This window comes from Petromyzon marinus, chromosome 11 (assembly GCF_048934315.1).
Source record: "Petromyzon marinus isolate PM22_M1 ecotype Great Lakes invasive population chromosome 11, UKy_Petmar_22M1.pri1.0, whole genome shotgun sequence".
In the NCBI taxonomy this organism is placed as follows: Eukaryota; Metazoa; Chordata; class Hyperoartia; order Petromyzontiformes; family Petromyzontidae; genus Petromyzon; species Petromyzon marinus.
Genome location: NC_133677.1, coordinates 226994 through 245691, shown reverse-complemented (window position 1 = coordinate 245691; position 18698 = coordinate 226994). Strand labels below are relative to the sequence as shown.

Here is an 18698-nt window from a genome sequence, read left to right as displayed (position 1 = left end):
GCACCGAGCGAACACCTTAGTTACCGTCACGAGCGTCTTTACTACCGCTGGGCCGTGTCACCGCCCCAGTTAGCGGGGGAGGTTGCCTCGTGGCCGACAGGGCTGATCGCGGGCCGCGTCGGACGGAGCGTGGTGAGACCGTGCCCAAGGGCCAGGCTCAAAATCCCTTAATGAGATTTCTCCAATCCACGGCAGACAGACAGCGAGGGAGAGCGAGTGATGCACACAAGCTGTTCCATATGGATCGGAGATCAGGGAAAAAAATTAAACTTGAGAGCATGGAAAACATGGAAAATTAGACGTGTGGTTATGATTGGTCACACATTTGTCTGGCCGGACCCTCCCGAGATCTGTTTAAATAATGGCCACTGATGTTAGCCATGGCCGGGAACTGAACTCACGTGGCCAGGTGCATTTCTCAGTGAGATAACCTACTGCGCAACCGCTGTCCCCACTATGCACTGTGATCTGACGCGTTGGAGGCGAGGGTTGGTGCATCGCACAAAGATTTGCGAAACTCCCAAACCAGCTTCGGTTAAAATAATCGCCACTGATGTTGGCCGTGAGGAGGAATTGAACTCAGGCTGCCGATTTCCTCATACAGTGCGCTAACCACTATATACACTACTCAACATGAAGATAAAAATACCCCCTATAGCCTTAACATACGATTGGGGCAAGTGCTATAAGCAAACACCTATTAAGGCCAGCACTTTGCACAAGGGGTTACTGCTCGTAGGAGCGGCTCGGAGGACAGGACTCGGTGCACCCAACCCAGCTGTCAGGACAACAACGAGTCAAGGAGAGGGAGGGGCGGGGCCTTATGGCTCCTCTGAGCTGGGGCAGGCAAGGGGGGGGGGGCCTGTTGGGGGTGGGGGGCTCGTCTCGCTTGGCGACGGCCCAGGAGGGCGTTGAGGATGTCTGTTTTGTGTCGCGTACACAGACGCGCGCACCTGTGGAGGCCTGGAGCCACGGGGACTCATCCCGCCTGCCTTTGCAGCAGGGACGCTGTTTCCCCCGTGCAGCAGGAGTGTCGATTCCTTTGTAGTCTCAAGAGAAACGATTGCTGTTTTGGCCGGGATTTAAATCACTAGGAAGTCAGAAATTCTCTATTTATTTTTAATATGGCAGCATTATTCTAGCAGATTATAGATTTTCGATCAAAACGCTGTCGACATCTTAACTCGTGCAAAGGAGACCGCAGGCACGCGGGAGGCTGGTTCTATATTGGGATGTTTGGGCAACTTTGTGGAAGAACAGCTGAGTAAATAAATGGAGATTAACCCACTTGCTGTACTTCTATCGTACTCTGAGCATAATCCAGAAGATTGTGACTTGGATGCCCACGAGCGGGGAGGGAGTCTTGCGGTCGTGTGCGTGATCTACCCACTCTCGCTGCCTCCAGAGTTCCGGGTTCAGGTCACGTGCAGCGTGGTCGCCAGCGCCTGCCCTTTGCTGCTGGAGGCTGGCTGATAAATCATTGCCAGCAGAGATTGACATATCCAGTGGACATTATAAAACAGCAAGTAGGTCCCACACCTGTGTTCATGGCAAAGAGGCGCATTGTCTGCTTATTTATCTTGTTGCGTATGTTCTTGCCAACCGCGCTGCTGATTAGTTTGCGTTTTATTGTAAAGAGGTTTGCGTGAACCAAGCACCCGTATCAAACAGAGAGAGGGTCCTTGCCTACAAACATCTAGCAGTTCACCAGCGTTGGTTCAAGTCTGCCTGCTGATCAGACAATGTAAACCTACGTGTTTAACTCATGTCGAAAAAGGTCCACAGGTTTGCTTGCGTGGAACCAATGCTGCTGAAATTATGCACATCCAGAATGTAGGCCGAGTGGCTCATGGGATGTGTAAATAAATACTTAAAGTTTTATATGCAGAGACTGATATGGGGGCGAATTTTCTGCTTGTTTCGTTATCTGTTTAATGCGTGAGTGTTCAACAAGAGGACATTAAGACTGTGCATCACTGTTCATAATATATTCACTGTCTACATTAAAATCACCAAGAATATTGCCAGATGTCTGATTTTGGGAGCTCAGCAGGATTCAGTGTGGTGAGTACTAGGATGGGAGACTACCTGGGAATACCACCTGGGAATACCACCTGGGAATACCAGGTGTTGTAGGCTTGAGCTCCGAGGTGGCTAGAGATTAGTACAGCACTAGATTATTGAATCCATCCGTACGGAGAATTGAATTGTTCCTTGTATGCATGTTGCATTTTCTCAGGGTTCTTCAGTTTCCTCCCACACGAAGCTGAACTCTCATTCTAAAAGTGGAGCTTATCATCCCAGTGTAGCAGCACCCTCCTGACAAAAAGGGTCTTGAGACTCGGTGAGGCTTTCTTGGGTAATTAGGTGATGATGTTTTGAAAGGTGCAGCATTCATGCATGCCACAGTGATGTCACTAGAACGCTCTTAAAAGTCCATTTAAAGTTATTTGCCTAAACTTCAAACGTGTGTTGGACAGAGCTTGGTATGTGTATCTCGGTATGTATATCTAGATATGTGTATCTAGGTACAGTGAGGGAAAAAAGTATTTGATCCCCTGCTGATTTTGTATGTTTGCCCACTGACAAAGAAATGATCAGTCTATAATTTTAATGGTAGGTTTATTTAAACAGTGAGAGACAGAATAACAACAAGAAAATCCAGAAAAACGCATGTCAAAAATGAGGGAAATAAGTATTTGACCCCCTCTCAATCAGAAAGATTTCTGGCTCCCAGGTGTCTTTTATACAGGTAACGAGCTGAGATTAGGAGCACACTGTTAAAGGGAGTGCTCCTAATCTCAGCTTGTTACCTGTATAAAGGAGACCTGTCCACAGAAGCAATCAATCAATCAGATTCCAAACTCTCAACCATGGCCAAGACCAAAGAGCTCTCCAAGGATGTCAGGGACAAGATTGTAGACCTACACAAGGCTGGAATGGGCTACAAGACCATTGCCAAGCAGCTTGGTGAGAAGGTGACAACAGTTGGTGCGATTATTCGCAAATGGAAGAAACACAAATGAACTGTCAATCTCCCTCGGCCTGGGGCTCCATGCAAGATCTCACCTCGTGGAGTTGCAATGCTCATGAGAACGGTGAGGAATCAGCCCAGAACTACACGGGAGGATCTTGTCAATGATCTCAAGGCAGCTGGGACCATAGTCACCAAGAAAACAATTGGTAACACACTACGCCGTAAAGGACTGAAATCCTGCAGCGCCCGCAAGGTCCCCCTGCTCAAGAAAGCACATATACATGCCCGTCTGAAGTTTGCCAATGAACATCTCAATGATTCAGAGGACAACTGGGTGAAAGTGTTGTGGTCAGATGAGACCAAAATGGAGCTCTTTGGCATCAACTCAACTCGCCGTGTTTGGAGGAGGAGGAATGCTGCCTATGACCCCAAGACCACCATCCCCACCGTCAAACATGGAGGTGGAAACATTATGTTTTGGGGGTGTTTTTCTGCTAAGGGGACAGGACAACTTCACCGCATCAAACGGACGATGGACGGGGCCATGTACTGTCAAATCTTGGGTGAGAACCTCCTTCCCTCAGCCAGGGCATTGAAAATGGGTCGTGGATGGGTATTCCAGCATGACAATGACCCAAAACACACGGCCAAGGCAACAAAGGAGTGGCTCAAGAAGAAGCACATTAAGGTCCTGGAGTGGCCTAGCCAGTCTCCAGACCTTAATCCCATAGAAAATCTGTGGAGGGAGCTGAAGGTTCGAGTTGTCAAACGTCAGCCTCGAAACCTTAATGACTTGGAGAAGATCTGCAAAGAGGAGTGGGACAAAATCCCTCCTGAGATGTGTGCAAACCTGGTGGCCAACTACAAGAAACGTCTGACCTCTGTGATTGCCAACAAGGGTTTTGCCACCAAGTACTAAGTCATGTTTTGCAGAGGGGTCATATACTTATTTCCCTCATTAAAATGCAAATCAGTTTATAACATTTTTGGCATGCGTTTTTCGGGATTTTGTTGCTGTTATTCTGTCTCTCACTGTTCAAATAAACCTATATCATTAAAATTATAGACTGATAATTTCTTTGTCAGTGGGCAAAAGTACAAAATCAGCAGGGGATCAAATACTTTTTTCCATTACTGTATGTATCAATGCATGAATATGTGACAAGATAAGAGCTGTGGAGTTATTTCTTTTGGTAATTAGTTAATGAGAGGGATTTCCTGTAAGGACTGGCGGCGCGTTGGGTGTGAATTCTCTACTGCTCGGTGAAGACGGCCACTGTAACCCAACCCACGCGCGCTCGCGCTAATTCCACACGCCCAGCTGTTAGCAAGCGACCGACAGCGTCGACCGTTTGCTCGCCCACCCGCTCGCCCCCCCATCCACTCACCCCTCCACTCGCCCACCTGCCCGTTCCATCGCTCGTTCGCTCGCCCGCATTTGCCTTCGCCAGCTCATTCACTCACCCACTCATTCACTCGCGTGCCCGTTCACCCACCCGCTCACTTGCCCACCCGCCTGCCACTCGCTCACTCATTTACAATCTCTGGGAGCCAATGTCGAGACACGTTTGCGGCACCGTATTTTTTGCTTTCCGCTAAAGTGCTGAGCTAATTTAGCGGTGGTCATCGCGGCCCAATTAAGCGCAGCCTGGCCACTCGAGGCTTCGTGCCGAATGAAGGCCTCAACGGAATACCAGTCAGACGGTGGTTTCGGTAAACAGTGGCCATTTAGGGGGGGGGCCCACGCCCCCCATAATGATGGTGACTGACTGTAACTAACACCCGCACGCTCTCGTCTACTATACCACAGTACGCGGGATATAGATGGACGCCTCAGCGGTAGAGCGAGCGGCTCACAATCGGAAGGTTGCGAGTTCATATCCTGGTTGGGGGAGAAGTTTAATTCAGCTGATTGTCCTTTCGGGGTCGATAAATTGAGTACCACCTTGTGGGAAAACCAATATTGCCTGTCCTATTCCATGCTTCGATGTCCCTGTCATATAAACATGGAATTTCCACCTCTGGCTCTGCAGAGTTTTATACAGGAGATGAGCACCAATGTCTCGATGCTCATTTGAGCATCAGGAATTCACTCTGACATTGTTTTAATCAACGTAACCAGAAGCGTTTCTCTCAGAGGATCACCTTGGTCCCACGAGCCAAGTGAGCGTTTGTCAACATCGCGTGATTGGCCGATTGAGAGATGGACTCATCAATTAACAACGCAGCAGAGTGCAGCGCCGGGCGTCACTGTCGCGCCGACACCGCGGGGCGCGACTGCCAATCCCCTGCAGCAAAATGTTACCTCCGTGCGGGTCACAATAACCGCCATCCTCCCTCCCCTCTAGCATCACGCGTGTAAGTCGAGCCGCACGCGGACGAAAAAAACAAACGAGAGAGGCGGCGTGGACAAAATAATCACAATAACGAATAAAAACGACACCAGAATGGGACAATGGCGGAGCGGGTTTGCGTTCGCGTCTTCCGTGCCGCGCCGAGTGCCGCGTGCGCAGCGCAAACACGGCGAGCGGCCCGCCGCGGCAATTAGGAGGATCTCAAGTGAGGCTCAAGTGAGGCTCGCCAACAATGGAGGGTAAACTTTAATTACGTGCGCGGGCGTGCGCGGCACGAACGCGATCGCCGTAACACTTAGACAGGTGCTGCCCCCGCCGCCTCTCCTGTGGTTGTGTCCCTCACCCCGGGGCGAGGAGAGGGAGCGGTCGCAACGGGACCCACGAGCGCACGGAAGCGATTCCCGACTGGGGCGCCTCTCTGCGTGCGGCTTGTATGATCTCCCCTGTTCTGCTTTGGTTCCTCCGGGTCCTCCTCCCATAACTAAACAATCACCATGCAATGTAGCCGGCATTGGCCAAGCCACATCTTGTTAATGATGAAAAATTCTCTGAAAATTACACACTCGATCGCTAATATTTGGCAGGGCCCTCCTGAACAAGAGTTTTGAGACTCAGTGAGGCTCGCATCGGTGAATACTCGCACCAAGAGTAATAATTGAGAGGACGAGGAGAGAGTCAATGAGCCACTCAGGCATGACAAATAAGACAATGCTGGTCACAATGACTCCTACAAAAGAAAGACAAAGATCTCCCTATAGCCTGTACAGACTGGTGGGACAAGTGCTGTTGTCCATCACCTATTAAGGTCAGCACGACTCACCTATAACAGTGCAGCGTGGCCAGCAGCACGCCCGGCTAACTTCATCTCCCGCACCTGGTACTCATTTTAGGCTGAGTCGACCTAGGGGAGGCTCTGGACGGATTCAGATATTCTCCACCAATGCTGGCCATGAACGGGAATTAAACTCGGGTTGCCAGTTGCACAGCGCAGTGCGCTAACCTCTGTGCCACCGCCCCCCATTGGTTTCCCAGGTCCCGTCGTGTCCCCGGCGGTGGTACTGGCCAGGTGTCATTATGGCCACTTTGGGACCATCCAACTCCATTATTCCTTAAGCCATTGGTCCCAAAATGTTCTTGTTCGGTACCACCCAGGGGGACAAATGCCATCAGTGATTTTCTTGAAGCATTTAACCTCCAGATGACGAATATGTACGATAGCAAAGTCGGCGTAATAGCTGTTTATAAAATAAACATGTCAATTAATTAGGGTATCGTGGTATGTTTAATATAGAATATCGGTTTGGAAAATACAAGCTTTTTGCCCACAGTGAACGACACCGTGGTAGACACTGCCCGTGGTGGACACTGCCTGTGGTGGATAGCAACAGCATCCTACCGCCTGTGCTACAACCCCGGGCAGGCGTCTCCATGGCCATGCGTTTGTAGACGATTAATTGGGACGGCACGCGGCATTTTCCCGTAAACTTCGCGCCGCCGCCGCCACCCATCATTTCCCGTCCTCTCCTCTCTCCCTACCACCCCCTCCCCTCCTTCGAGTCCCTGACACTCTCCAGAATCCCACCCATCCCCAGGGGGTGGAGGGGGGGTGCTGTAAGGGGGCCGCGCGGGGTCACGTCGGGATGGGGGAGTTTGCTTCCTCCACTCCCTCCCGTCCTCCCACCACCGACCACGCCGAGGCGTTAACTCTCCCTGGAAGCTTTTCTGGGAAAGCGGCCGTTGCGGTGCTGGTGGTGAAATAACCAGTGGTAGTAATGGTGGTGGAGGAGAGAGTTTGAATGGTGGATGGTGGTGGTGGTGCTGATGGTGGTGGTGGGTGTTACGGTGGTGGTGGTGTCGGGATATTGGTGATTGTGATGGGGGTTATGGTGGTGCTGATAGTGTGGAATTTGGTGGTGCTGGTAGGAATGGTAGTGGTTGGTGGTGAAGGAGCAGGAGGAGGAGAGGGAGTGCGGTGGAGAGGAGTGGGTGGTGGTTGTGGTAGTGGTTGTTGGTGGAGTCGGGCCAGGAGGAGGAAGTGGGTTGTGTTTGTGCAATACGGATCGGGCGATGACGCGATCAAAGAGACGACAACGACGATGACGATGATGACAGCGGTGGTGAGTTCCTGGCTCGTGTGCCGCCGCCGGTGAGAGACGGGTGGCCCTGGGGAGCCGGAGTTTCGTGGCACGATTGCCGATTTAGAGCGCGTCCACTTAGGCCCGGCGCCCTGCTCATCGTCACAGCGAGAGGGCGCGCAGAGCCGTGGCTTTAGCTCCGTTTACCGTCACCTCCACTTAGCGTCTCGCCACCGCGCTCTCCCTAGCTCTCCCTTGCTCTCCCTCGCTCTCTCCAGCTCGTTTATTTATATTCCCCCTCCCGCTCTCTTTCCATCTGAATTGCCGCCGTGCTAATTTGGTAGCGGGCCAAGTTTAAATATTTGTTTTATTTCAACGCCTCAATCGTTAACGACTTAATCATGATCATCATCATCGCAGAAAGAGTAACAATATCGTTTATACGAACGTGAGACCTTGCAACAAGAGTAAAATATTAAATTATGAGAAGGTTTATCGCTCCGTTCATTCTAAATCTGCTGATAGCGAGAGGGAGTTGTTTCTGCCGCCCTCCTCCTTCACGCCGCGGTGACTCGGAGCGCTCTTTAAACCTTTAAACGTGATAAGCATCTTACATCGTCGCATCTAATCTCCAACATCACAAAGAGCACCCCCAGTGGTAGCTGTCCCTGTGCGGCATAAGGTGAGTCAGCAATCCCAGTTGGGTAGTGTGCGGTGTAATTGTTCACATTTGAAAAATGGGACCGTGCAGTCGGCGCACAATGACCAACTCGATTAGAATGAGCGTTACCCACTCTGAGCACAGTGGACGGCGCACAGTATTTTACAGTTAACACCACACCACCACAGTAATAACTAGGGCGGCCTGCCGGATATGAACCTCGAAACCTTTGCCACGAGCGTCGAGCGCGCTCCCGCCGGGACATCGGGACGCCCCACCACCCCTGTGCCACCTCGTCATCGTCGTCATCATACCGCACCTCATGTGCGGCGCGTCGGTGCATGATCCACCAACCCTCACCCCCCCCCCCCCCCACCTTCCTCTTCCTCCCTGTCCAGACATGCGCCCCAAATAGTACAGGTGTGGGTACTTGTTGGGGTGATCCCTTAAAGCACCTTCAAACAATCGCCGATGCCACAGACGCAGCCGCGTCTTTAATCACCTGCGGCGGGGGGACCGCTGTGGGGGAGGGGGTGGCTGGAGTGGATATGAAATAACTTTAATAAGACGAGAGAAAAAAAATATACAAGAAACATTTGGCTTTGATCGTCGGACGAGGAGAGAAAGAAACCGGAGTTTCTCTGTCTTCACTGCTTCCCCCACCTCCTCCGCCACTCACGGCTTCCTCCACCGCCTCCTCCTCCTCCGACGCCGCTGCCGCCACTTTGGCAAAGAGGTTCTGATCCAAATTGTAACAAGCTGTTTCAGGGTGTGCGATGGGTGACTTGTTCGCTTGCCTGCTCGCTCACTATTAGCTCACCCCCCATAACCCACTCTCACCCACCCTCTCCAACAGGTCACTCACCTTCACCGACAGCTCACCCACCCACCCCAGATTACGCACTTACGTTTCTGACTCTTGAATTGGCTTGTCTGTTTCTAAACCTCTACTCGTGGATCGCTGGGAGCGAGTGTCAGTTTAAGAGCGTTCACCTGGGAGGCAGCGTCGTTAAGGTGCCTTGTTTGCCTGGCCCCACGGTGCATGTGTGCGTCTTTGTGCACACGGTGGCCCGGTTAAGCGTAAACCATGGCAATCTTCTCTCCCGGCATTTGCGACATTATTACAGCTGTCCCTTGCCCGACGGACCGCGTCTCTCCACGTAATCCCTTAATGTAATTTTTTTGCGCAAAAAATATCCCACGTGGCAGTTTTATGAAATGCGCAAGTGGTCTGCCTCTCCCGTGCAGAGACGCCCACAGAAAACAGACGCGGCACGGATTTGGCAACATGTCCATGAGCACTTTGCACGGGTTTACTCCATTTTTATTCGGTATTATTGTCACGTCGTCTCGAGGGTGGAGCGCTTAGTCCTGATCTCGCTTCTGCACCGGATAGAACTTGGAGTGAAGCAGCGGTCATGGTGATTCACGATCCAGCACTCACCAATTCACTCGAGTCACTCGCTCACCTTCCGCGGTCAGTCGCCCCCTTATCATTCTACTATCGTGGCTACTACTACTACCATGCTTACTGCTTCCTGTGAACGTTGCTCGTCCATTCCTCCACCCATGCTGAGGACTCGGTCTACCAGACACTGACTGTTTAACCTCATCCACTCTGTGTCCAACCACCACACTGCAGGTCACAATAACACACTAACCCCCCACTCACTCACTCAGTCATTCACTAACTTACTCTGACACTCACCCACCCACAGACCCTCTCACCCACCCGCCTGCTCACCCACACCCACCCACTCACCACACTGCAGGTCACCTCACTTCTCTTTGTGCTTCTTCCCTCGCACCGCTCCACTTTGCAGTTCCCTCCTCCCACCGTCTCCTTTCCTGAGCTCTCATAATAACCTCGTTCTGTTCAAGGAATGTGTTAACTCTGTTCGATTACAACTTTGACCATGCTGTTTGCTGCTGGCCGCTTGATGTGTTTGGCCTGTGCTCAGTAAATGCGTTTAAAATATAAAAAAACACTTCTCATGAATTGGTCGATAACACCTTAATAGACAGAGGATCACAGAGCTCAGGGAGATATGAATTTGGTACCGGCTCACCGCTTGGTCACCGACTTTCCCACTCGTCTGTGGTTCCTCTTCAAATGCTGTGCGGTGGCGTTTTATCAGTCGAGGTCATCATTTTATGATTATAATATAATAATTTACAAACACATTGGCACAGATCCCCTTTGCGCCCCAGGCCTCCCTCGCAAGAGTCTGCCGCCCGGGCTGGAGATAATTAAAAGGGATTGAGCCTAACTTTTTCCCCATCACGAATGCTGTCCCGCACACACAGCGCTGTATGCTACCAGGGCCCCACGGTGTATGTGCTGGTGAATAGTGCAGCCTATTCAGTCCATGTCTGTCGGGCAGGCGGTCTCGGAACGGCTGTTGAGCAATTTGCCAGAACAAGGGCGATTTGACGATTTGTGCCAAAGAGGAAAATCGCGCGGCTCAACACAGCCTGGCCGTTGCGCCTGTTTTACCCCAAACGCATTCCCCGTGCGCATGGGGTGGAGGCGGCGGCGGCGTTGGCGGCGAGGGAGAAATTAAAATTCTTGCCGGGGCCACCTGGCCGGCGCGGCGGCACGTGTGGGCTCTGTTCTGCAGCGCGCCGCCCGTAATTTGCCCACGGGCGAGGGGAGCGTTACCCGCAGCCCCGCACCGAGGCTCCGAGCGCCCGTGGGAGCGACGCGCCGAGCCACGAACCCGTCGACCTGAGTTCGACTTCCGCTTCGTGACCAGCGCAGTGGTGATTATCTGAACTGATCCTCGGCCTCCCCGAGGTTGATTCAGCCTCGAAACTGAGGGCACGGTAGAGTGTGTACACTTCGCCACTGGGGAGTCAACAGTGGCTGGCCGCTCTGTTGACCACGCCACCCCCTCGTGTCGCCGTGCCGGCTTGCCCGCTAAGAGGGTTACAGAAAGGACAGTAGTGTACACTGAGAATGATACCAGAAGCATTGTCTATCTTCCTACGCAACACCTTACTAACTTGTATAGTCGAAGGTGATAACGCAAGGGATGGTCTGTAACAGTGAAACTCTTTTACTAAAGACACTCTGTCGTCCACTCCGCGACGTGGCCCATGCGCTCTCAGAAACGTGGGAAACATAACCACACCCCCTATTAACGCGATTCGTACGAGTAAGATGCCTACAGGCATACACGTCTCGGTACACCGAGACCACCGACTCGCCACATCTGTGAACCCCGTTTTATCAGCTACAACCCAGGTAGATCCTCACCCATGGATATCAGCGGTGGCGGCTCAGTGTCTCTGAAACGACCATTATGAACCCCCCGATAGAGACAGACAGACGCGCCGACCCAGGGCTTGAACCCACGACCTTGGCGCTGCCGGCTCAGTTCTGGCTCAGTGCTGGCTCAGTGCTGGCTCGGCGTCTCTGACCCCTAAGCCACGGGGCCACCCTGACACGGCGTAGGCACGGAGCAGGGTGCTAAGCTGCGTCCGGGCGGTGGGCGGCGCTTGGGTTAGCGGTGAGCCGTGGGGATGAGAAAGGTTTATCGGACGCAGGGGGGACGGATGTCTGGAGGGGACCCCCACGACCCCCGTTCAACCCCCGAGGACCGTCAGGGCACCCACTCCCCTCCCCGCTAACCCCCCCACCCACCTACCCCGCCCCGGAGAGATTATCCTTAAACTTGCCGGGGTTCAGAGTTCACGTAAACAGTCGCACTTATTTATTTATGTCACCCACTTAGCACCACCCTGAGCTCAAGGGTTTAGAGAACACGCACGCATACACGGGTGTGCACCCACATTAACACTCGGAGGCACATGCACACATGGACAAATACTCACATTCATACACACAAATGACAGGCAGACACATGCAGGCTGACACATGCAGGCTGGTGGACATAATGGCAAATACACGATCGCATGCACACACATACACTGCACAAGCACACACATGCACAGGCACATCGCATTTTCATCATCATCACCACCACCATTGTAACCGCCGTCATGAGTTTCCATGCGAGTCTCTAATGGGGACCAGCCTGGGCCCGTCCACTCGGCACTCCAAGGAAGGACAACAGTTCAATTATGTTTCTTTCTAACCGCAGAAGTTTTACCAAAGTGATCAATATCGTCATCATCACCATCATCATGGGCGACATCCGATGAATAATCGCTGCCATACTCATCCCTCGCTGGGCTATTAACGCCAACCTCGACGAACGAGCAGAGGCCTAACCAGTGGAAGCTTGGCAGGCAGTGGCACCCACCCTCTCATCCCATCCTCAATGTGAACCCTTCCATAGGAATAACATCTTATAACTTCATCGTCATCAGCAGCCATGGTCAATCCACTGCTGGATGAAGGCCTCCCCACACCGCCGCCATCGCTCGCAATTATGCGATGCGACGACCCAGCTCGACGTCTGCACGTGAGCCCACGTCACCGGCATCGCTCCATGGACCGGAACGTCGTCAAAACGTTCTTTGTACTACTTTGTGGAGAAATCAAAAGTGGTTACCCTATGGATAGACTTGCCCCGGCCATAGGTTGGCTACGTATGGCGTGAAAGAAGTTAAACATCCATACATTTCCTCCTCTGGCTCTGAAGGGCTGTAAACAGGAGATGAGCACCAATGTCTCGATGCTCATTTGAGCAGCAGGAACTCACTCTGACTTTGTTTTAATCAACTTAACCAGAAGTGTTTCTCCCAGTAGACCCCTTCATTGAGACGATCACCTCATTCTCACGAAGGAGCGTCTGTCAACATCGCATGATTGGCCGATTGAGAGATGCACTCATCAATTAACAACTCGGCAGAGCGCAGACGACGATTAACATCATGACGCAACGCCGTCTCATGCCCTGTCCTCCCACCCCGTGCCCTCTGCCCCCCCCCCCCAGTCGACCTGGAACACATGCGCACGGTGAAGGCTGACAAACACTCGCGCTTCTGCCAGGAGAACGGCCTGAGCAGTCACTTCGTGTCGGCCAAAACCGGGGACTCGGTGAGTCTCGCTCGCTCGCTCGTGTGTGTGTGTGTACGTGCGTGTGTGCGTATACGCGCATGTGTGTGTGTGCATTTCGTGGGAGGTGGCTCGTGAAGGATGCTGCTGGGCAGCTGGAGACAGTCGCCCTCCAACAACAATGGAGAGCGGAGGAGCGACGCTCACAACAACGAGCGGCATGACGGGCGGATAAAATAGAGTGAGGTAGCACAGTGGTGAGCACAGGTGGTGCATCTGCCAGACATCTCAGTCAGCCCACGACACCTGGGTCTGTCCTATGAGCTCCTGTCCGTGAGCCTTCCACACTTCACGTGGCTTCAAGGTGCACCCAGCCTGGCACAAGCGCAGCAGTAATGTCGTCACCGCTTAATGGTGAACGGCAGTGGCTGTTGTGTTCCGTGGGGCAGTGAGGCGGCTTTGGTGGTGTGAAGCGGTTGCCTGGTGTGGTTAAGATGCTGTGATTGTGGTGGCATGGTTGTGGTGGTCTGGTTGTGGCGGTGCTGTTGTGGTGGTGCGAGTGTAAGTGGTTGTGGTATTTTGGTTGTGCCAGTGCAGTTGATGCATCGTGGTCGATGTGGTTGTGGTTGCAGGTGGCCGTGTGTTTCCAGAGAGTAGCGGCCGACACTCTCGGCATCAAACTCAACAAAGCGGAGATGGAACAATCTCAGGTGACCCCGTACGACCCTGTGTGACCCCGACCATTTGACTTAGCCCGACCTTCAGACCACCTTGTGAACTCACGCGACCTTAATCGAGCCGGTCACCGATCGCTCCGCGCTCGTTACTGTGTGCGTGGCGACCAATCATTGCTAGCGATTGTAAAAATCGCACTCATTATTTTTCAAGTTATGCAAATTACGTTACAATTATATGCGACATTGCGTTTGAATGAAACTGTACGAATTAGACAGCAAATGAGAAACAATGCAAGTAAAATAAAATCCTGGATTGAATCATGACCTTCAATCGCGATGGTTCATCGCACCACTGAGAGAAGAGGAAGGGAAGTCACATGATCATCATAGTCGGAACTGCCACACTCGCTTACGCACTCACGCACTCACCCGCTCACGCACTCACACACTCACCATTACCCACTCACGCACTCACCCGCTCAAGCACTCACCCGCTCATGCACTAGCTCATGCACTCACCCGCTCACTCACTCACACACTCACCCACTCACGCACTCACCCGCTCACTCACCCACTCACACACTCACCCAATCACTCACCCACTCATGCACTTACCGGCTCACGCACTCAACTCCTCACTCACACACTCGCTCGTTTACTTAAGCGCCCAATCATTCACGCACTCCCCACTCACTCACGCACTTACCCACTCACTCGCTCACCCACTCGCAAACCCTTTTACCCACTCACGCATTAAACGGCCCGCTTTGCGAGCCGTTTTGTTCGCCCACTGTGATGCTCGTCGGTTTTGTTCTTGAGATTAAATTTCTCAACTCATTCCTGGCCGCCCCTCCCCATCTGTCTCTGCTGCCCTCTTTCATTTCAACCTCCTCTCTCTCCTCGTTCCATTGCAACCCTGCCACCCTTCATCTCTGCTGCGCTCTGCTCTCTGCCACACACGCTTGCTGCTCGTGACGACGCGCTTCCCTCCTCGCTGCGTGGATCCTGCACCCATTCCCCATTCCACCGCTCGAGCCGCAACGGGTCGACCTAAACTGCACTCCACCTTTCACCAAACTTCTCCACCTGCTCCTCTCATTCACACGCAGCCGCCTGCTGCTCACCTCGCCAACATAACCGCTATTCCGCGTCTGTCGATCTCACCCGCGCCATAACATGTCCCTCACTATAACTCTCACTCTCTTCCTTACCGTGACCCCAACCCAAACGCATGGCGCCTGGCTTGAAAACTGCCACTCCCATCCCGACCACACCTCACCCGCTCGTCACCATCAACCACATTAACCACCCGGCCCCACGCCCCCCACATCCCATCGTCCTCCCCGGCCCCTACCCGGCCCCCCCCGGCCCCCCCCCGGCCCCCCAGGGTGTACTGAAAGCCGAATTGGTCGACTACCGGGAGGCGTCGGGGCTGCGCGAGTACCGCGCGGCGGCGGCGGCGGCGCGCTGCGACAAGAGCTCCGTGTGCAGTGTGCAGTGACAAACGAACTAACTCGCTCGCTCACTCGCTCACGTATGGGGCCACACACCCACACGCGCACACTACAACTGCTGCTATTGCAGCAACGATGATGTGTGTCTGTATGTATGTATGTTGAACTTCATTCGCACCGTACGTAGCCAACCATGCTAATCGCATGATGGTGGTGGTAGTGACGATGACAGTGATGGTGGTCGTGACGATGATTGTGATGATAATGATAATGTCCGTGATTATTATGAAGATGAGGCGACAATGACATTGATGATGATGGGGGTGACGATTGTGATAATGATTATGACAACAATGATGAAGACTGGTGATTAAGATGATGTCATGATAATGATTTTATGGCAATGATCATGACGATGTTCATAATTGTGACAATAATGACAATTATGACGGTGAAGAATTCTTAACACTGTTTTTCTGTTTGTTCACAGCGAGTGGTGAAAGCCGACATCATCAAAAGCACTCAGGACTCCCCCGTGCGGGCCGTGAGCCAGCCCAAGAGCTCCGTGTGCGCCATCCACTAGACTCTACCACTACGCCAAACGGGGGGGGGGGGTGCATCGGTAGGATTGGTGGGAGTAGAGTTGAGTTACGACCAGCTTCATCCCATGACGAATAAAACCCATACAGTGTAATCGGCATTGGCCAATGCTGAAGAACTACCGGCAAATTACTCAATTGGGATGACACACAGTAGCAACATCGCCCCCCTACTTTCGAAATTTGGCAGGGCCTTCCTGAGCAAGAGTTGTCTCAATGAGTCTCCCTCATGCTGGCTGGCCATGTGGCTGGGGTGACTGAGATTGCTAGAGCCAGTTAATTGAGTTGATTTCCTACGGGCGCTATCGTTCTCATGGCACGCACCGATCATAGCACAGGAAGGCGCCGCTGTGTTTCACGCGAGGAACAGCTTGTGCTGGTTCCACAGCAGGGGGGTGATGCTGCTGCTGTGTTATCCCGATTGAGTAATTTGTAAATGTAGTCCATGGCGCAGGCAAACAATAGCCCACTCTTACCAACGACGTCACGGGATCTGTAAATGTCATCTGTGAAGCAGACGGCATGTAGTATTGTATGGTTAAAGCGCACCACCACCGCAGTAATAGCTGGGGCAGCCTGCCGGATTCGCACCGCGATTCCCGTAGTAATGCTCGCGTTGTAGGGATGTGATCAGGGTTCTTGATTCTGTCCCGTGAGCTGAGCCTGAGCCGCGACTAAGACACGGCCATAGCACCGCCCCTTCCCCCCACCAATCTCCGCGGGTGAAGAGAGAGAGATTCAGTCGTAGCCGCAGCGTATTCTCCGGATGGTAACACATCTCACATTCGCCCCTCGTCCTTCAAAAGTTGGAGGTCCATCTTATACCCCAGTAGGTGGGCCGTGCGTGCACATCAGCATCGGGGAGACAAAGGCGGCTGGGCGTAGTGCAGACCACACCCCGCACCCTCATGTGCTGTGCCAGCCTTCGTAGGCGCTCGATAAAGGCACTTGCCCCAACAGTCTGTTAAAACCAAACGGAGGATCTTTGTCTTTGTAACCAGCTCTGTGTAACTTTATTGACACCGGGCACAAATTTGGTGGGGGTCTCAGCCGGCAGCGCAGCACCCCCCAGCCGGCGCCTTCAAGGTGGTGGCACCGTGACCATTCGGGATTCTGATCGCCCGTGGTTATGAATATGATTTTTCCACATTGATAGTGTTCTAGTAATGCTCGCGTTGTAGGGATGTGATCAGGGTTCTTGATTCTGTCACCACGCCGAGTTGGGTGTCGGGTTTCTGGTCGTGAGATTTACCGTGCGAGGCAGCTGAACGCTCGGCACCAGCAGTGAACGTATATAAAATAAACTACACAACCTGGCCGAGAGATTTCTATATTACATAACGCAAAATCACGGTCTATCCACTGCTGGATGAAGGCCTCCCCACGGTGCTCTCACCCACCTCGTCATGCCACCGAGCGCTCACTCTGCCTGGCTGGGCCAGGCACCCAGATCCCCTCCCTCCCGGCGTGTCGCCGCAGTCCATGGGCTAGGACCAAAAATTAGAAGCTCCGGGGTCATAATTCCACATTCCAATGGGAAGGACCAGTATAATCCACGGGACCGTCACCGCTGGAGCGCTGGCAAGGCAGTACGAGGTTTACAGACCCTGAGCGAGTATGATGGGCTGAGTGGGGCGTTGGCAGGGAGGACGCAGCTTGGCAGCGCACGAGGGACCCCGTCGCTTCCGAGGTCGCCTGCAACTGCTTGCAATAACGTCGACACACGGGCAATTCGGTTTCCTGCACCCGAGTTGCGGGTGACTGTACTCTTAAACAACCGGTTGTGCAACTGGTCGCATAGACGTCAACGTATAGTGCGCACGATTCGGTTGCGTGCAACCGAATTGCATATCGGACCCCTCTGGTTCGACACCGTGGTACCACGATCGTCGCGCCCCGAGTGGCTGTAGGGTTCGCTTAGCGCCCCTCGTGGCACGCAGTGTGCGGGTGCCAGGAGAGAGCAGTCGATGGGAACTCGCGCGGTTCCACGGGGGAGTTGTGGGTGGGCGTGAGAATCTCCACGGAACGGCGATGAATCGGATCGCTTACTGGGCAGAGTCGCGTGTACACGCGCGTGTCTGTGTGTGTACACACGTGTGTCTGCGTACTCGAGTTTATGTCAACAGCTAACACACATGTGTATATATCTTATAGTTTCGCATTCAAATAATAAAAGACAATGGACTTGTTTTATTCATGAAACGAAATGCCCAAGGGATTTAATGTCCACTCGCACAATTACACAGATACACAATTACACAGATATATAATTACATAAACAATTACACACCCATATTAGAGGTTTTTTTGTGTTAGATCGCGTAAGTATATAAATGTGTCGTTAAAACCCGCCACCACCCGACACAGCCAACTAGTAAAGGCTGGCACGTAAACAGAACATGCCAATTCGTCACTAGTACAGCGGGTTTTAACGACACATGTTTACGCGATCTAACCCAAGAAAACCCCTCTTATGGATATTGGTCGCGAAAGCCGACGTGTTAAACTGAATTACACATACGTACACAATTACATGTACACAATTGCACACATACACATTTACACACACATACAACATTACAACTACAACCACGTGCACACACGAATATATTAACGTACAAATGCACACACATTTACGCATACATCGTACACATTCATACAGCATGCGTTCATACACAGGCGAACACATTTACACTCAGTTTAACACGTAGGTTTTCGCGACCAACATCATCCATAATACAGGTTTTTTTGGGGGGGGTTTGGGCGATCTAACCCAAAAATCACTGTATTATGGACATTTCCACTCGCAGACAAATATACAATACAAGAGTATAGAGGATAAGTGTTGTTGATTCTCGTGATGCTGCGGGGTCGTGGGTCGATGTGGCGGGGGGGTGGGGGGTTACTGCCTCGCTGGAGTCTCAATCTCCACGCG

General features: G+C 52.5%; 1 protein-coding gene across 4 annotated transcripts in view; it reads left to right on the top strand.

Annotated features, from left to right (window-relative positions):
- Positions 1-18605, top strand: part of RAB28 (RAB28, member RAS oncogene family) — a 34171-nt gene extending 15566 nt beyond the window's left edge. For 2 of the 4 annotated variants that reach the window (XM_032952527.2, XM_032952529.2), the window contains exons 5-8: positions 12972-13075; positions 13666-13743; positions 15098-15244; positions 15655-18605. In XM_032952527.2, coding sequence (XP_032808418.1) covers positions 12972-13075; positions 13666-13743; positions 15098-15211 — 296 coding nt within the window. In that variant the 3' untranslated portion in view covers positions 15212-15244; positions 15655-18605. The remainder of the gene's footprint in view (positions 1-12971; positions 13076-13665; positions 13744-15097; positions 15245-15654) is intronic. The other 2 variants (XM_032952528.2, XM_032952530.2) reach the window with 1 other exon arrangement.
- The last annotated feature ends 93 nt before the right edge of the window (positions 18606-18698 follow it).